At 39.7% G+C, this 18,497-nt stretch overlaps 2 protein-coding genes across 2 annotated transcripts; one reads left to right on the top strand and one right to left on the bottom strand.

The window, feature by feature from the left end:
* Window positions 1-427: 427 nt before the first annotated feature.
* On the top strand, window positions 428-2,176 carry AGL26 (tRNA (cytidine(34)-2'-O)-methyltransferase). The gene is made up of 7 exons (XM_078576855.1): window positions 428-682; window positions 767-831; window positions 911-979; window positions 1,045-1,103; window positions 1,212-1,272; window positions 1,339-1,392; window positions 1,855-2,176. Exons 1-7 carry the CDS (start codon window positions 508-510, stop codon window positions 2,134-2,136), a joined length of 765 nt encoding a protein of 254 aa, XP_078432981.1. The 5' UTR covers window positions 428-507; the 3' UTR covers window positions 2,137-2,176.
* LOC144704428 (Cysteine proteinases superfamily protein) lies at window positions 1,772-6,569 on the bottom strand. The gene is made up of 6 exons (XM_078576850.1): window positions 6,412-6,569; window positions 5,206-5,811; window positions 3,111-3,232; window positions 2,985-3,025; window positions 2,820-2,918; window positions 1,772-2,365 (listed from the first exon to the last, which is right to left on the bottom strand). The coding sequence occupies exons 2-6, from the start codon at window positions 5,702-5,704 to the stop codon at window positions 2,194-2,196; spliced, it is 933 nt and encodes a 310-aa protein (XP_078432976.1). The 5' UTR covers window positions 5,705-5,811; window positions 6,412-6,569; the 3' UTR covers window positions 1,772-2,193.
* Between the last annotated feature and the right edge of the window lie 11,928 nt (window positions 6,570-18,497).

The raw sequence follows: 18,497 nt of genomic DNA, 5'->3' as shown, positions 1-18,497 counted from the left end.
CCTCAGCTGAAGGGATCGTTGTGGTAATTTTTTCCCATTTTAGGACTCTTTCTCAATGCACTAAATCATGTTTTACTTTTAATTTGAAATGTTAGATATTAATTATTAAAATTACAAGTACTATATGATCATATCCATGATGAATAGACAGCCCTACATTTTAAACATTCAGAATCTTACATTTCATGATGAAAAGTAGTAAATCCCAACTTCGAATCTTTTGCTCTGAATATTTAGGTACAACTCATCCAGCTCTAAGTATAAAGGTTCATGATCCAACCATGACTATGTTGCAGAAGGCAAAGAAGTTAAAAAATTATGCAATTTTATAAGAAGAAAAAAAAGTTTCAAAAACTTGCATCTACCAATTAAAGAAGACTAAAGTATAAACAGAGCTCTTTACTAGAACAGGTAAAGAAATGGGAAAGAATTTCTTTACTGGCAAAGACTGAGAAGTTCTTATCTCCTTTCGACGAAGAAAGAGAGAAATTGGCAGCGACGAAGTCCATGGAAGTCGCCGGCTTGCGAGCCCTAGCGCTAGGGTTTCCCTCGGCGCGCCTCCGTCCTGCTGCCATTATCTGCTCTCCTACCTTCCCTCAAGGGGCGCGATGGCGGCCGAGGCGCTCCCTCAACCTCTGCATCCGAAATTCTCAGACTTCGCCTCTGTCCGACGTCACGATCAGTGAGAATTCGATTTCATCTCTCAACCTTCAGATTGATTTCTCACGGAGGTTCTAACTTGGATTTATTGTTTCCTGGCTCGTAGCTGGAAGGCAGGAAGCTCCGGCTGAGAGCTCTCACCTGCTTCAAGTTGTTCTAGTTTCGCCGCAGGTATTTGCCGCTGAATGGAAAGGGGGCTGAATTTGAAGGATAAGAAAGTGTTCGATGAACAGTGCAAAAAATTTCGCAGATTGCAGGAAACACCGGTTGCATTGCGAGAACGTGCGCGGCATCAGCCGTCGGGTTGCACCTCGTCGAGGTCTGATGCGAAGTTTTAGAATCGAAGTGCTTGTAATTGTTTAAACGGTGTTCATGTTTCTGCAGCCATTAGGTTACAAGGTGGATGACACCAAGCTGAAGCGCGCCGGCTTGGATTACTGGCCGTATCCTCCAAAAAAAAATCTCACTTAGCATCATAATCCACCAAATGAGATTTCATCTATCGATCGAGGTTTTTTATTTGCTGAATGCGATTAACCAATCAAGACCAGATACGTAGTTGTGAAGATCCACAGCTCATGGAACGAGTTTATGGAGTATTTCCAAAAGCAGGTAATAAAATGACTTCTGCTACGTTTCCATCCCATGAAATAATTTAATTTTCTTGCTCCGCTCCAGGAGGGAGATAAGAGGCTGCTTGCATTCACCAAGCGAGGAAAAGACATACACTCTGTGAGATCTCCCCTTCACCCTCCAGAATTTTTTTTGAAAGAGAAATAGAGGCAACCACAAATTTTCCTTCTTTGGTCTAATATACTCTCTCCCTATGTCTCTAACTCAAAGTGAAGCGAATCTATGCTCCCCGGATTTCTTCATCTAAAGGAAAATCCAACAATTTTACAAGTTTCTTGTTTACGAACACATTTTCCTCACCCACCATTACTGCAGTGACAAATGTTTTTTTTTTGGCCCAATCTTTACTCTCCCCCAATGAGAACAGCTTGATTTCTTCATCTTCCTCCAACAGGGTGAAGAGATATCCTCCTCATCCTCCATTTCCCTCTCTTCTCCACTCAAATTCTTGCAGCTGATGGAATTCCAACAAGTGAAATTGAACGCAAGAAAACAAAGAAATACCTCACATATAAATCCAAGCCCTTGTTTCATTTATCGGTTCTTCAATGTTCCTGGCAGGACTTCAATTACAGAACAGGGGATTGGCTGGTGTTTGGTTCTGAGACATCAGGGCTGCCGGTGGAAGCCCTCAAAGATTGCAGCGAGGGGATCTCAGGCGGAGGCACGATCCGAATTCCCATGGTGGAGACCCATGTCCGTTGTCTCAATCTCTCTGTCAGCGTCGGGATCGCCCTCTACGAGGCCTCGAGACAGCTCGATTATGCGCCGCTCCATAGCTCTGCTGCTGCCACCGACGTTGCCCCCCAAAGCTTGTTCATTTCTGAAGACATTTATGCCTGATTGATTCATTACCCAGGCAAGTATTTTCTCAGTTTTTATCTTTCTCTGGGTCTCAAGTTAAAGCCTTGACTTTCTGCTCCCGTTTGCTGGGATATGCAAAGCCTCGTAGTGTCCATAGCCATGGTAAAGAACCCTTATTGGGTTTTCCTTCCCGTATTCTTGACCGTACTCTGCAATGGCCATCACCCCACCAGAGTCCTCGTCCCGCATGTAAACTGTTATCGGCATCCTGTACAATGAGGAAACATATTGAAAAAACAATCAGCTTTTTGTTATAAGTCATTCAAATTTCCGATTCATGTTACAAAGTCAACTGAGATCCAGATTTCTTACTACAAAATCAATTCGTATTCATGTTAGAAAGTCATTTTGTAAGGCAAAGTATACTCCCATTCATATTAGAAAGTGAATTGAGGCACAGATTTCACACCACAAAGTCAATTCAGATTCATGTTACAAAGTCAATTCAGATTTATGTATCCAAACCAATTTGGATTCATGTAACAGAGTCGATTCAGATCCAATTTATGCGGCAACGATTACGCAGCAAATTAAGTGATAGAATAATAAAGTATTTATTAAGGTTTGTAGAAGTTTCTTAAAGAATAAATCACGATGCTTGAGAAAATAGTGTCATAAATGCATTAACTCATCATTTTCTTCGAGATGGTAAAAAGACGAACCGTAGAACATGGGTCGCCATTAGAATCTCTGGTTCCCCACCCCATACGTGGGGTTTCCTGATCTGTGAAACGTATGCGTCAAAGTCTCCTTCAATAAACCTGCTCAACCAAGAAAAAACCATGAACATGATGAAAGCCAGCAACTATGAATCAATAACGACCCACCATTCGGTTTCCTCGCGCCTCTTCAGAAATTCATCTGCAACCTGCACTGACCAAAGGGAATCTGTCAAATAAACTCTGAATTAAATAGTAATCTTGATGGTTTAGTGTGGTTTTGGGAAAATGTACTTTATTACGTAGCTCATCGGCGAGGTCTCTCTGCCGGGTCTCGTCAGGCGTCTGCTTGCCTAATCTCCGGCAGGCCCCATGCGCCACAGATCTGAAGAGACACCTCCCATCGCCTGCTATGCCTGAGAAGGCATGGAACAAAACTTACTCATTAAGGGCATAGAACAAGCCTGCTATGCCTGTGGATAAACTATTAAAGATTTTCAACATAAGTCAAAGAGATTAGCCCCCTAATTAGAGAAGACTTTTGATAGATTTCTCTGAAACTCAAAGTTTTTTAATACCCCCGTAATTTAAGATTTTTGATATTGGAAGGAGAAGACGAACCCCAAGAGAGTGACGGGGCGAGTCTGATGAAAATAGGGTAACTGCTACGAAACTTAGAAGATGAACTCCATGGAAAAATTGCATTCTTAAGTCAAGTTAACTCGGCTTATCAAAAGGAAGTTAATTGCTATTATGTTAGTGGTTCGAAAGCGCTTTCATATATTACCTGATAAATGTTTGTCCTCCACCATAAGAAATGACCAGCAAGTTTGGAGTACCAGTTAACACAAGCAATTAGAGGAGCTAATGGCAAGTGGGAGAGTAAATTACTTGGGGTATCGATTTGAGTTAAAATACAAGCCGGGAAATCATTTTTTTGCTGCTGAAGCATTGCCCAGATGTCCAACTTTGGTGGAGATGAATTCAATGGCCACCTCAATGGTACATTTTTTGGATTTGGCAATAATCTTACAGGAGACTGATACGATCGCCGCATCCCCATCGTATCTAGGACAATTTACTTGTTTCAGCCAATACAGGGCACTTCAGTCATTTTCCATCATGCTTGTATTTCCCTTTAAATAAAGCCGCCCTTCCTTTAGGAGGGCAGACAAAGAAGTATCATCAAGTTGGTTTCTCTGTCTTCCCCGTCCGATGTCCATCCTGCTGGGGATCCCTCCCTGGGCAATGTCCATTCCCCCAAGGCCTCTCTCACTGATGACCACTCCGGCATCTCCAGTCGTGAGTTTTCTAGTTCTTGTATTTTCTTTTTTTTTGAAAAAGAAAGTTTTTTAGTTCTTGCATTAATGTTGAATGATGGGTATGATACAACTCTTCCACACACCTACGTGCGAAGGAAGCAACGTCTCCGCCTCGCACGTGCAGAGCAGCGGAGGGAAGACGAAGAGACGCAACCGTAATTCAAAAAGAGACGAGAAGGAAGGGGGAGGGGCGCGGAAGAAAGAAGCTGGCTGGCGAGGCTGCGGCACTTCGAGCTACGGAGGCTGGCTTGGGAGATCCTCCCATTCCTTCCAGGACGATCCACCGATTCGGCGTGATCGTAGTTCCTATCCCAACGCTATCTTCTATGAACTTCGTCGCTAGACGCTTTTGTTTTCATCCAGACTATTGTTGAGTTCGTGGTTCCAGTCTACAACCTCGTTCGTTGACCCCGGGGTTGTAACAGGGTACCAGAGACACTCGGATGGTAGAAGAAAACAAAGGGAATCGCGTTGGTGTCAGATCCTTGGATTTCTGTTCAGAGTAACACGCCTATTCGTTTTAGAAACTCTTACTGTACTGATGTTGAATGATGAGGGAAAAAGAAAGAAGATAGAGTATGATATGAGAAATAGGCCCGACAACGAAGCTGAACAGCATGTGGAGTAACAAGTGCTAACAAAGGTGAATGAATAATAACCAACTATGGGGAAGAGGGTTAATCAGCTGATTTGTGGATCTCTCAGAAAGAACATCTTCTGGGAGGGGGAGGCTGCATTTGGCCGGCTGCAGAGCCTGAAAGATCTTTCAGGAAGGAAGACATAACAGCAGAGGATACTCTATTTCCAAGGTGAAAGTGATATATCAACCCGATAATAATCACAGTGCGTGAGTTTTCCAGTTCTTGATCTTGTTTTCTCACACCAGAGTTGGTGGGGACGCATCAGAAATATACTTAGAGGAATATTGCATAAATTTTCAGATGCAGATAATTCATCACAAAATTGCAACATAAATCAAAGAACTTACCAGTAATGCAGTGATCAGAAAAGATTTCCCGATCCACATTATATATTTCAAACAATCCAGCATAAATTCAAGAACTTACCAGTAATGCTGTAATCAGAGAAGATTTTCTTCCCATGGGAGAAGGAAATGGCCGACTCGTCACCGTCTCCATGATCGCAGGTCAGGTTAGCATCAGACGAAGCAGATTGCACAGTCGCGAAGCCAATGCCCAGCACAGATGCAGCTCCTTTGATAAGCCACTGTCTCGGTGCCAAAGCCTTCCATGTCCTAGAAATACCACCTTCTCTTAACAAAGAGAGCCTTGCTCTTTGGCTACGGAGCCAACGAGAGAGACTGAGATAACCCACTGCAGAAAACTCTTTCGAGTGGGGAAGATAGTCTGGATATGATGATGAAGATGGGTTCTGGGAATGTACACGTCGGTAAAAAAATTTGGGTGTTCTGCAATTGGACCGAGGAGTCGAAGGTAAAGCAGAGATTGATCCGGGCAAGGTGACCATAGAACGGTGCCTGAACCTAAATTTTGGAACTTGATATCGGAATGCGAGTTTTGATTGCAACCCAGAGAGCGCAGACATGTGTTGGAGATTGGTAGAATGATGATGAACTCTGGCAATAAACAGGCTGTTATGCAGGTTGTCAAATCTTCAAACAGCACGGGTGTTTCGCATTAAACACCGTGAATCTGTTCAAGAGAGAAGTCAAAGTTAGACCGCTATGGTCGCAGAGTACAGATAAAAAGGAACGAAAATATTGGCCCCAACAAGTAAATGGTGAATATTTAAGACAAGTATATATATGAAGTTTTCACAGATTATCAAAAGATTTTCAGAATGAACTCAGATAGAGATGCCAATTCAAAGCAAGAATTGGGCTTACAATTTAAACAACAGACCAAACGGTCAGAGATTAAATCTATGAATCGAAGGAATGCGCTCACGAATCAAATTCGGATCAACGTTATTCTTTTGCATTTTTTATCCCATCTTTGCCCCATTTTGGAGACTTCTCTCGCCAATAAAACCGATCGACTTATTGGATCTAAGATGCACAGCGCAACATTGTTTTAAACAAGATTCAAACCCGAATGCATCAATCTACGGGTTACCGAACCCAATTTGACGCAAGCCACGAAGAAAACCTGATCAAATAGTAGACGGAGAATTTCGCATGAAATCTGGATTCACCCGACAAAAAGTCTACAAAGTACCACAAAGACCCTAAACAGGGTCCGATCAGCCAGGCATTGACACAAGCGAAAGCGAGAGAAGAGAATTTATCAAACCTTCCGAAGAATGAGCCGAAGATTCAAAGACGACCACCACAAAGGGCGAAGTTCCACGCAATGGCGTAAGCTCTCTGTAGAAGAGGCGGTGGTTCTACCCCCCCCCCCGTTCGCCCAAAGAAAAGGCCTCTAATGAATATGGGCCTTTAGATAAAGTATTTATTTGGCAATACAATATTTAGGAAAATTCCTATGGATTCAAAATGAATTGGCACGTCCAGCTAAATGGAATGGAAACTTTACTTTCACATAAATTTAATTTTTAATAATATTTTACTTTATAATTATACAAATTAGTTAAATGATAAAAATGTTAAATAATATTGTACTGTCATTAGGTATCATGTGGGCATTTATTTTGTATAAAATATTTATTAGTTAAAAATTAACTTTACAATTATTGAGGTCCACCACTTTGTCGACAATATTTGTAATAGTGTGCAAACATAAAAAATGAACTTACAAATATTTTATGATCAAAAGATATATTATGTAGCCAAGAGTCATTTTATAACAACTTTAAAAGTTTGAAATTAACTTATGATTATTGGCATCCGTCAGTATGTAGATGATAATGATTATTATTTTGTGAAAACTCCAAAATCTTAAAACCATAACATATTCCGTAGCCATGAATTATTTTATAACAACTTTAAAAGTTAGAAATCAACTTTATAATTCTTGACATCTACCATTACGTAGATAATGATTATTATATTGTGAAAGCTCAAAAATCTTATGACCATAACATATTTACGTAGCCATGGATTATCATAAAAGAGTAATAAAATATTTAAGATATAAACAAAATATTAAAAAGCATTGACAATAGATGATGGAAGTCTGAAAGAAAGATGTTTAGGTGCATCATGTCTTCCATCAATATTGAACAAGGTGTGTAAATGGTTCACTAGTGTTATGCAAAAAAATAAGGCTCAACCTAATCAACCCTAGGATCCTCGTCTTTATCTCCATCCTTCAGCTTGGTATCATCATTGAAATTGTCCTCTCCTTCCCACCAACATTTCAATCTCATGAGTAGCCCAATGCTCTCTGCTGTCAATCTGAATCGTTTGTTTTTTTATGATGTCACGACCGGCAGAGAAGAGTATATCCGATGGCGCACTCATCACTGAGACTGACGTGAATTCCTTCACAACACTTGCTAACCCTGAAAACAAATGTTCAATGCCTCTATTCCCTTCGTAGAAGGTAAGCTAATTTACACATCTAGCTGAGCACATGTAATAATTTTGCACATGTGAAATGACCTCATCTTAGTAGTCACGATCAACTAACAATATCTTCATGGAGAGATCCATGGTTGCACCTGGTTGTTGCAAACTTGTTCATTTACATCTTCATCGCATCACAAACATTTTAGATGAATGTTTACTCTCGTGTTTATAGGAATAAACTGACTTGAAACATGGTCTCATCTCTGATACCACACATGACAATATCCAAATGTCTTGTCATTGCTTCAATGATAACATGATTTCATTTGCTTTTGGCACCTTTGATTGGCAGCCAAGAATTTTAGCCATCTCAAGGGGTTGTAGTACACCAACAAACTATTTAATTATTTCCCACTTTCGTCAACCAAGACTTGTTTTGTTTTCACACCCAATGCAATTATGTCAAGAATGTTCCTTTTATTGATAATAACTACCAGCAAGCCGTACATAAAATCCCTCCTGGTTGGCGGGTCTAAGGGGACCTTTTTTCTGTCCAAGACTTGGCTTTCTCCAGCATATATTATCTTAGATGCACTCAATAGATTCTGACAGAGTTATTCACAATTAAAATAAGATTTTTTTCTGAAAAATTAGAACTACCAATGTTCCCCTCCAAACTGTGCCTACAAAGCAAGATGCACTGAGATTTCCTCTTCTATGGAGCTGCATCTACCTCACACCTGGAACACGAAGGAAAATAAAGCCAATCCCCAATACAAGTTGTGACTTGAGGAGCAAGAGTCTCCAAGAACTTAGGAGCAGAAGTGAGTTTCCAACGGATCAGAAGATGAGCAAAAGGCCTGAGTTTATAAGCATGCACTTTAGGAAAAGTGAGTTTGCGAGTGGGTGCAATGAGCAGAAGTATAAAAAAGATGACTCACGGATGAAAGTTTACAGAGTAAACAATGGTTGGATCCAAGTTGTGATAGCGGTGCCCATTCCTAACCAGCACTGAAAAGGTTCACTTTTGTTGTTGGAAGCATCCACACTTAGTAATCAATATGCTAGTTTTTGAAAATATAAAGAAGTTATCACACGGAAAATCCACCTGCAGGGAAACTCATGCATGTGGTTATGACCATTTAGAATCTTCAGTTTACAATAACCTTACTTCTGTTTGTCATTGGTACATCTATCCTAACTATTGCCAATATATTCTGAAATAGATTTTAAGGAAGGCCCCTTCTACATATTTCTGCCAAATCCTTCTATTATTAATTACAGCTGTTACCATTTTGATGTGTTATGATTCTTTCAAACAAGTGAGATTTGATGCTTCTGAATCATTGTATTAATTTTTATTCCTACTCGTGGTATGATTTTTATGATCCTGGCTCCTGATTCAATTGTCATGTTAGGCCATACTGTTCGCATAATGCTATATAACACCCATCTCAATGTGTCAAACCATGTATTACAGTGACTCTCTCCTTGAGCTAAACTACGACATCTCCCGAGGAAGATGAACACCAAAGTCATCAAATGTGTTATGTTGATCTCTGTCATTCACCCAGAGAATACCTTTGTCATCAAGAATGATCTCCTTTAATGGTCTCTACATCACATGTGGAGTGCTCAACCTGGCTTAGACTATAAGTTTGTTGATGTGCGCAATCCAGAGCAAGTGTCTTGTTAGACTAAATTGAGGGTTTGCAGAGTTTAATTCTTCTGCCATATTTGTCATCATTTTTTTGTTCTTCGATGCATTTTTGGTGTTCTTTGTGCTTATCTGCATAAGATTGTGTCATAGTTACGACAATGAGTTGATGGAAAACCTATGATTCATAATAAAGTCACACAGACCTTTGACTTTAACTTATACTTATCTTTTACTATGGACAAATGTATAAATATTTCTGCTCAAAATGACTTATTTAACCCAAATTCTGGTTTATCATCATCCCATGGGTTTGTGATACATTAATGCCTCACAAGTGTTCTTGTGAATTTTTTTCTGCTTGTTTAATTTGTTGTCTTTCTATTCACCTTCCACTAAATGGTATGTTTGAAGACATCTTTTCTTCCATCCTAAAATTTTTGGTTTGATGAAATGAATTAAGAGGATGAATAAGTTATCAAAAAAGAAGAACAAAAAAATAAACAGCTGTGCAGACAATGTCAGGAAGACAACAAGAAGAAAAGGTGAGAGAAGAAGATTAGAAGAGGGAGAAAATAGGACAAGGGAATAGGGGTGGAATAAATTTAATGTGTCTGAATTTTGATGAGACTAACCAAGAGGAAGGTTAAACGATTAACAAACAAGAATGAAAGAAAAAAAAGGCTGTTGCAAATGAATTCTTGACGAGAAAAAGGAAAAAGTGAGAGAAAAAGAATGGAAGATTACTACATAAATGAAAAAAATAAGATGAAATAAATTAAAATTACTATGCTTAATCCACAGTCACAATAAACATACACATTGCTAATCAGCCAATAAGAAATATTTCTAATGAAGCAATCTTGTTCTCGTAAAAAAAAGAACAAGTGATATATCTCTCGTCACTATTTGGATTCAAAGGTCAGAAGCTCTACACATCTATTGTAGGAATGCCAGTAGGTCTGGTTGAATGCCAGAATCATAGAAGAATTCCAACCGAAGCTCAGAAAATCTACCCCTCATTTCTCTATTTATATTTATCTTTATAACGATTCACACATAATCACTCATTGGCACAACACATGTCTCTATGTGATGTGAAGTGTGGTTTCTCTGCGAGAGTGTACAATGAGCGGTTAAAATTTCAAACCACAAAGCACTTTGAACCAGAAAATATATTTATTGCATGAACTTCATTACTCTATGCCCAGCACTACATCGTTGTCTAGACAGGCACGTCATTTAGACCTTTGTTGTCATCTATTATAGTATTCATATGATCCATGACAAATAGGGACTGATTATCCCCCATAACACAATGGACGCATGATGATGATGCTGGCCAACATTACTGAATCACATCAGTCTGCATTGTCCCAAATTTTGCACCAAAGTCCGATAAAAAAGGAATGAAGAGGACTCCATGTCTATCATTTTAGGGAGGACCACCCAGCCTGTCCCAAATTGTTCTAGGGATCAAACTTGAAAGGATGAGAAATAGTATTTTAATATATATATATATATATATATATTAAAATACTAAAAGTATAAAACCCTCTCTGCTTCCCCTCTTGCTCCAACCTAGCAACTACCATTCTCTTACAGAGTTCCTTTTCCATCACCACGACCACAATGATGACATCCTCTTCTTCACCAATTCTCTAATGGCACCTGCTGGGGGAGAAAATAATGTGGTCACTTTAAACAAATAACTCATCAAACCTTTGAATTCCTTAAAATTTATAAAATTGAATACAACAATGAGCACAGGTCAAATCCATAGAGAGAAAGGGTCGTTTTTTAAAAAAAATGATTCACTGGAACTGACTAGATTGAATTCAAGGGAAAGAGAGGTAAAATTAAAGATAATAAGTATTTTAATATAATAAATCAAAATCAGATTAAAACCAGATGAAAAATAAGAAGCAAGTCAACTCATGTGACTGTGTTAACCAAGTTAACTCACTATATTCTGAGGGAGAATCTTTATGTTTTTTATATTTCAGATCCAGGATGATATAAGGATGATAAGAATTAATTTCATAATTTGATTGATTTTAAATAAGAAGAAGATCAATAAAAAATTTAAAAAATACTTTGACTTATCCATTGATTTTAGGTGAATTGAGTGTGAAAATTATGTCATAATTACATGATGAACATCTGCAATAAATTCTAAATTATCATATGAGACCTTTTCATCCGCCAATTCTGAGTTCTCATCTGCCAATTCTCAATTCTTCTTCCTCTATTTCTCATAGCTCCTTCCCGTTCATAAAATTGTTAGAATTTTCATTATGGTTGCATGTACTCAAAGAGTTATATTTCAAATTGAAGCTACTGAATTTCAGTTCTCATTCACCCTCTCATTCTAGTTATCCATTTTTCTTTAATTCTCCCTCTCATGTCTCGTTATGTGTTACTCTTTAATTCTTTTTAACTTTTTACCTCCAATTCTCCCACTTTTCTCTCATTCTCTCTTACTCTCTATTCTCCCTCTCTCCACTCATTCTCTCTCACGCTCTGTTACTTTTTAACTTTTATTTCTAACTCTCCCTCTCTACTCTCATTCTTTCTTACTCTCTATTCTCCCTCTCTCCACTCATTCTCTCTCACGCTCTGTTACTTTTTAACTTTTATTTCTAACTCTCCCTCTCTACTCTCATTCTTTCTTACTCTCTAATTCTCCCTCTCTCCTCTCCTCTCTTCTCTCATTCTTTCTTACTCTGTAATTCTCCATCTCTCCTCCAATTCTCGTTCACTCTCAGATTCTAGAATTTTTTTTTCTTCAATTCTCCCTGTCATCTCTCATTCTGTCTTACTCTCTGATTCTTTTTAACCTTTATTTCTAATTATTCCTCTCTTCTCATAATTCTCCCTTACTCTGTAATTCTCCTTCTCTCCTCTCATTCATTCTCACCCTCTGAATCTTTTCCACTTTTTTATCTCTAATTCTCCATCTCTTCTCTCATTCTCTCTTACTCTCTAATTCTCCCTCTCACCTCTCATTCTCTCTCACGCTCTGTTACTTTTTAACTTTTATTTCTAACTCTCCCTCTCTTCTCACATTCTCTCTTTCTCTGTAATTCTCCCTCTCTCCTCTCCTCTCTTCTCTCATTCTGTCTTACTCTATAAATGTCCCTCTCTCCTCTACTCTCTTCTCACATTCTGTCTTACTCTCTAAATCTCCCTCTCTCCTCTCCTCTCTTCTCTCATTCTGTCTTACTCTATAAATGTCCCTCTCTCCTCTACTCTCTTCTCACATTCTGTCTTACTCTCTAATTCTCCCTCTCTCCTCTCCTCTCTTCTCTCATTCTGTTTTACTCCGTAATTCTCCCTCTCTCCTCTTCTCTCTTATCTCATTCTGTCTTAATCTGTAATTCTCCCTCTCTCCTCTCCTCCCTTCTCACATTCTGTCTTACTTGGTAATTATCCCTCTCTCCTCTCCTCTCTTCTCTCATTCTCTCTTACTCTGTAATTCTCCCTCTCTCCTCTCCTCTCTTCTCCCATTCTGTCTTACTCTGGAATTCTCCCTCTCTCCTCTCCTCTCTTATCTCATTCTGTCTTACTCTGTAATTCTCCCTCTCTCCTCTCCTCCCTTCTCACATTCTGTCTTACTTGGTAATTATCCCTCTCTCCTCTCCTATCTTCTCTCATTCCCTCTTACTCTGTACTTCTCCCTCTCTCCTCTCCTCTCCTCTCCTCTCTTCTCCCATTCTGTCTTACTCTGGAATTCTCCCTCTCCCCTCTCCTCTCTTCTCTCATTCTGTCTTACTCTGTAATTCTCCCTCTCTCCTCTCCTCTCTTCTCACATTCTGTCTTACTCTGTAATTCTCCCTCTCTCCTCTCCTCTCTTCTCACATTCTGTCTTACTCTGTAATTCTCCCTCTTTCTTCTCCTCCCTTCTCTCATTCTCTCTTACTCTGTAATTCTCCCTCTCTCCTCTCCTCTCTTCTCAAATTCTGTCTTACTCTGTAATTCTCCCTCTTTCTTCTCCTCTCTTCTCTCATTCTCTCTTACTCTCTAATTCTCCCTCTCTCCTCTCCTCTCTTCTCATATTCCCTCTTAATCTCTAATTCTCCCTCTCTCCTCTCTTCTCTTCCCACATTCTGTCTTACTCTCTGAGTCTCCCTCTCTCCTCTCCTCTCATCTTTCATTCTCTCTTTCTAACTCTCCTCTCCTCACTTCTCTCATTCTCTCTTACTCTGTAATTCTCCATCTCTCCTATCCTCTCTTCTCTCATTCTCTCTTACTCTCTAACTCTCCATCTCTCCTATCCTCTCTTCTCTCATTCTCTCTTACTCTCTAACTCTCCCTCTCTCCGCAACTCTCTTCTCTCATTCTCCCTTACTCTCTAACTCTCTCTCTCTCCTCTCCTCTCTTCTCTAATTCTCTCTTACTCTCTAACCCTCCCTCTCTCCTCTCCAATCTTCTCTCATTCTCTCTTACTCTCTAACTCTCCCTCTCTCCTCTCCACTCTTCTTTATTCTCTCTTACTCTGTAATTCCCCCTCTCTCTTTTCATCTCTTCTCTCCCTCTCTCTTACCATCTACTTCTCCCTCTCTCCTCTCCTTGCTTCTCTCATTCTCTCTTACTCTCTAACTCTCCCTCTCTCCTCTCCTCTCTTCTCTCATTCTCTCTTACCCTCTAACTCTCCCTCTCTCCTCTCCTCTCTTCTCTCACTCTCTCTTAATCTGTAACTCTCCCTTTCTCCTCTCCTCTCTTCTCTCATTCTCTCTTACTCTCTAATTCTCCCTCTCTCTTCTCCTCTCTTCGCTCATTCTCTCTAACTTGTAATTCTCCCTCTCTACTTTCAACTCTTCTCTCCCTCTGTCTTACTCTGTAATTCTCCCTCTCTCCTCTCCTCTCTTCTCTCATTCTTTCTTACTCTGTAATTCTCCCTCTCTCCTCTCCTCTGTTTTCTCATTCTGTCTTACTGTGTAATTTTCCTTCTCTCCTCTCCTCTCTCCTCTCATTCTGTCTTACTCTGTAATTCTCCCTCTCTCCTCTTCTCTCTTCTATTATTCTGTCTTACTCTGTAATTCTCCCTCTCCCTCTCCTCTCTTCTCTCATTCTCTCTTACTTTGTAATTCTCCCTCTCTCCTCTTCTCAATTCTCACATTATGTCTTACTCTGTAATTCTCCCTCTCCCCTCTCCTCTCTTCTTTCATTCTCTCTTACTCTCTAACTCACCCTCTCTCCTCTTCTCTCTTATCTCGTTCTCTTTTACTCTCTAACTCTCCCTCTCTCCTATCCTCTCTTCTCTTATTCTCTCTTACTCTTTAACTCTCTCTCTCTCCTCTACTCTCTTCTCTCATTCTCTCTTACTCTCTATTTCTCCCTCTCTCCTCTCTTCTCTTCTCTCATTCTCTCTTAGTCTGTAACTCTCTCTCCTCTCTTCTCACATTCTCTCTTACTCTGTAGTTCTCCCTCTCTCCTCTCATTCATTCTCACCCTTTGATTCTTTTTCACTTTTTTACATCTAATTCTTCCTGTCTTCTTGCATTCTCTCTCAAACTCTGGTACTTTTTAACTTTTATTGCTAACTCTCCCTCTCTAATCTTATTCTCTCTTACTCTGTAACTCTCCCTCTCTCCTCTCCTTTCTTCTCACATTCTATCTTACTCTGTAATTCTCCCTCTCTCCTCTCCTCCCTTCTCTCATTCTGTCTTAATCTGTACTTCTCCCTCTCTCCTCTCCTCTCTTCTCTCATTCTGTCTTACTCTATAATTCTCCCTCCCTCCTCTGCTCTCTTCTCTCATTCTGTCTTACTATGTAATTCTGCCTCTCTCCTCTCCTCTCTTCCCTCATTCTGTCTTACTTTGTAATTCTCCCTCTCTTATCTCCTCTCTTCTCTCAATCTCTGTTACTCTGTAATTCTCCCTCTCTCCTCTTCTCACTTCTCACATTTCGTCTTACTCTGTAATTCTCCCTCTCTCCTCTCATTCATTCTCACCCTCTGATTCTTTTTCACTTTTTTACCTTAAATTCTTTCTCTCTCCACTCATTCTCTCTCACTCTCTGGTGCATTTTAACTTTTATTGCTAACTCTCCCTCTCTTCTCTCATTCTCTCTTACTCTGTAATTCTCCATCTCCCCTCTCCTCTCTTCTCTCATTCTCTCTTACTCTCTAATTCTCCCTCTCTCCTCTCTTTCATTTTCACCCATCTGATTTTTTTCACTTTTTTACCTCTAATTCTCCCTCTCTCATCTCATTCTCTCTTACTCTCTGATTCCCCCTCTCTCCTCTCCTCTCTTCTCTCATTCTCTCTTACTCTCTAACTCTCCCTCTCTTCTCCTCTCTTCTTTCATTCTCTCTTACTCTCTAACCCTCCCTCTCTCCTCTCCTCTCTTCTCATATTCTCTCTTGCTCTGTAATTCTCCCTCTATCCTCTCATTCACTCTCACCATTTGATTCTTTTTCGCTTTTTTACATCTAATTCTCCCTCTCTCATATTCTCTTTCACGCTCTGGTACTTTTTAACTTTTATTGCTAGCTCTCTCTCTCTCTCTCTCTCTCTTCTCTCATTCTGTTTTACTCCGTAATTCTCCCTCTCTCCTCTCCTCTCTTATCTCATTCTGTCTTACTCTGTAATTCTCCCTCTCTCCTCTCCTCCCTTCTCACATTCTGTCTTACTCGGTAATTATCCCTCTCTCCTCTCCTCTCTTCTCTCATTCTCTCTTACTCTGTAATTCTCCCTCTCTCCTCTACTCTCTTCTCTCATTCTGTCTTACTCTGTAATTCTCCCTCTCCCCTCTCCTCTCTTCTCTCATTCTGTCTTACTCTGTAATTCTCTCTCTCTCCTCTCCTCTCTTCTCACATTCTGTCTTACTCTGTAATTCTCCCTAGCTTCGTAATTCTGTCTTTAAGAAATTTGCAATATTTTCCTAAATAATTGTTGACTTTTCAAAATATTAATTTAGTTTGAACATTAATTGCGGGCTTCAAGTATGCACTTTTAACGTCGTTAAATTCCATTATATTAATTTCGTTCAAATATTAATTGTGGGCTTTGACTATGCATTTATATTAATTTTGACGTTTCATTCAAAAAGTTGGGGGAGATTTTGCAATGTTTTCCTAAGAAATTATTGAAATTTCCAAAATTATAAATATACACGGAACCAAATAAGTTAATTACCTACTTCAAATTTTCACTTCATTTATTAGTATAAATATTGGTTAAATAAACCATGTTGAAGCACCTATAAGTGGGGGATAATTTATTTAAGAAATTCGCAACATCTTCTTAAAAAGTTTTGACTTTTCAAAATATTAATTTCGGTCAAACATTAATTGTGGGCTTTGAGTATGCACTTATATTAATTTTGGCATTTGAAAATAATTCGTCATAGGGACATATCTAATGTTTACAAGACGTAGCATCTGTGGGCGCACACAATGGGATTTACATAAATGACGGCTTAGGCAACTTTTTACCTCAAAAGAATTTAGAAATCTCCCTCATGGGATTGCGATGGAATGGGAAAAAATATGCGGATATCAGTTACTGATACCCGGATATCAAAAACTGATATCCGGCATCCGGTATCCGTCACATCCCTCTGCCTACAGTATCCGATAGCGATATCCGTCTACCCCTCAGAGACGGATATCGTCCGATATCCGACACCGTCCCATTTTTTCTCGGATATCGGAAATCGGTTGTCCGATTTTGGATATCGGACGGATATCGGTTGGGAGAACCCTACCCTTGGTATAAGAGGTGATAGCTCACAGAATATGATGCGATGAAGTCCATGGCCAAGTCAGTGAAACATCGTAGAAGACTTCCTTAATTATTTTGAACACATTAGTATTAACTCGGATGACTGATTATGTTTAGACAGTTGACCATACCCTAAGTCATCCTACGAGTGTCAAGTAGATGAGGGACTATATGTACACGATAACCGATGACAAACAAGTTCTATGAGTGAGTCCATACACACTCCTTTCGATCTTCTAGAGCATGAGGTGTAGCTTAGCACCCCACTGGTAGAAGAATCAACCTATTGATTGGGTTAAATCAATACAACATTAATTAATTTATACGATGGTATATTTAATTAATTTTTGAGGCTAATAAAGCTTATTAAGCCACTCGAGTCATTAATTAGACTGATACATGAGTCACACAAGAATGGCCTTTTGGACGTCAAAAGATATACTTAAGTTTTGGGGGTTTTATGAAAAATACCCGCTTAGTATAAATAGGGGAACGCCATGTAAAAAATTCTCCCAGGTCAGAATTCTTTTGGGGCCTTTCCCTTATCCTCCCTTCACCCACACCTCCTCTCCACTCTAGATATGATCAGGACGGCATAACAATGACGACGGAAGGTGAACAGAGTTTGCAAAGGTGAAGTAAGAGATTCAGTGCACCAAGGATTGTGTGGATACATCTAGAGGTTGCACGCTTGAGCAGCTCAACTCGTCTCGCTGTAGGATCCAAGAAATCAAAGATGTGATCCGTGCACAAGTGCTTTAGTTCAATATTTTTTTGATGTTCAAAATATATACTTAAGTTTTGGGGGTTTTATGAAAAATACCCGCTTAGTATAAATAGGGAAACGCCATGTAAAAAATTCACCCAGGTCAGAATTCTTTTGGGGCCTTTCCCTTATCCTCCCTTCACCCATACCAAGGGGCGTGATACATCGTCTCGTTACTTCAGTATCTTACCTCGTCTTCCCCCATGTAATGTCCATGACTACGATGTAACCTCTTTACGATGTGAATGAAATGACCCTATTCATGTACAGGGTTGCGTCCCCACGTTCTCTTCTAACCCCTTCTATGTAATATTAAGCTATTGTGAAGACTTCTGTTGCAACAAAGCAAGGTTTCTCAATGTTCTGCTCCAAGCACTGAGGCCGGCATGCGCTAGATTCGAGCATGGTTCGTCGCTCGGGATTTGACCGTGTGACAGACATTGATGGATGACATAGATGGTTTCCTTGATTTTGATGATGAGGTACAATTATAGATGAACAACAATCGATGAGTTTATATCGGGTTGTTTTGTTGGTCAATCTTGTTTAAGAACGGCACATTTTGTTCAAAGCATCATAGAAATGTGGAGAAAAACATCGGGGGCAGCCAACAACCACCAACATAGGTGTCAAGTGATGGGCAACTCTCGCTTTAGCGAGAAGCAGCAATCTCCTGGGCAGGATGATAAATGACAGAGAGAACCTCTAAGTAGGATGGGGAATCCCGTATAGGAACTCTGGGCAGGACTAGGGGG

Source organism: Wolffia australiana, chromosome 1 (assembly GCF_029677425.1).
Source record: "Wolffia australiana isolate 7733 chromosome 1, ASM2967742v1".
Taxonomy (NCBI): domain Eukaryota; kingdom Viridiplantae; phylum Streptophyta; class Magnoliopsida; order Alismatales; family Araceae; genus Wolffia; species Wolffia australiana.
This window is presented reverse-complemented; position numbering and strand designations above follow the sequence as displayed.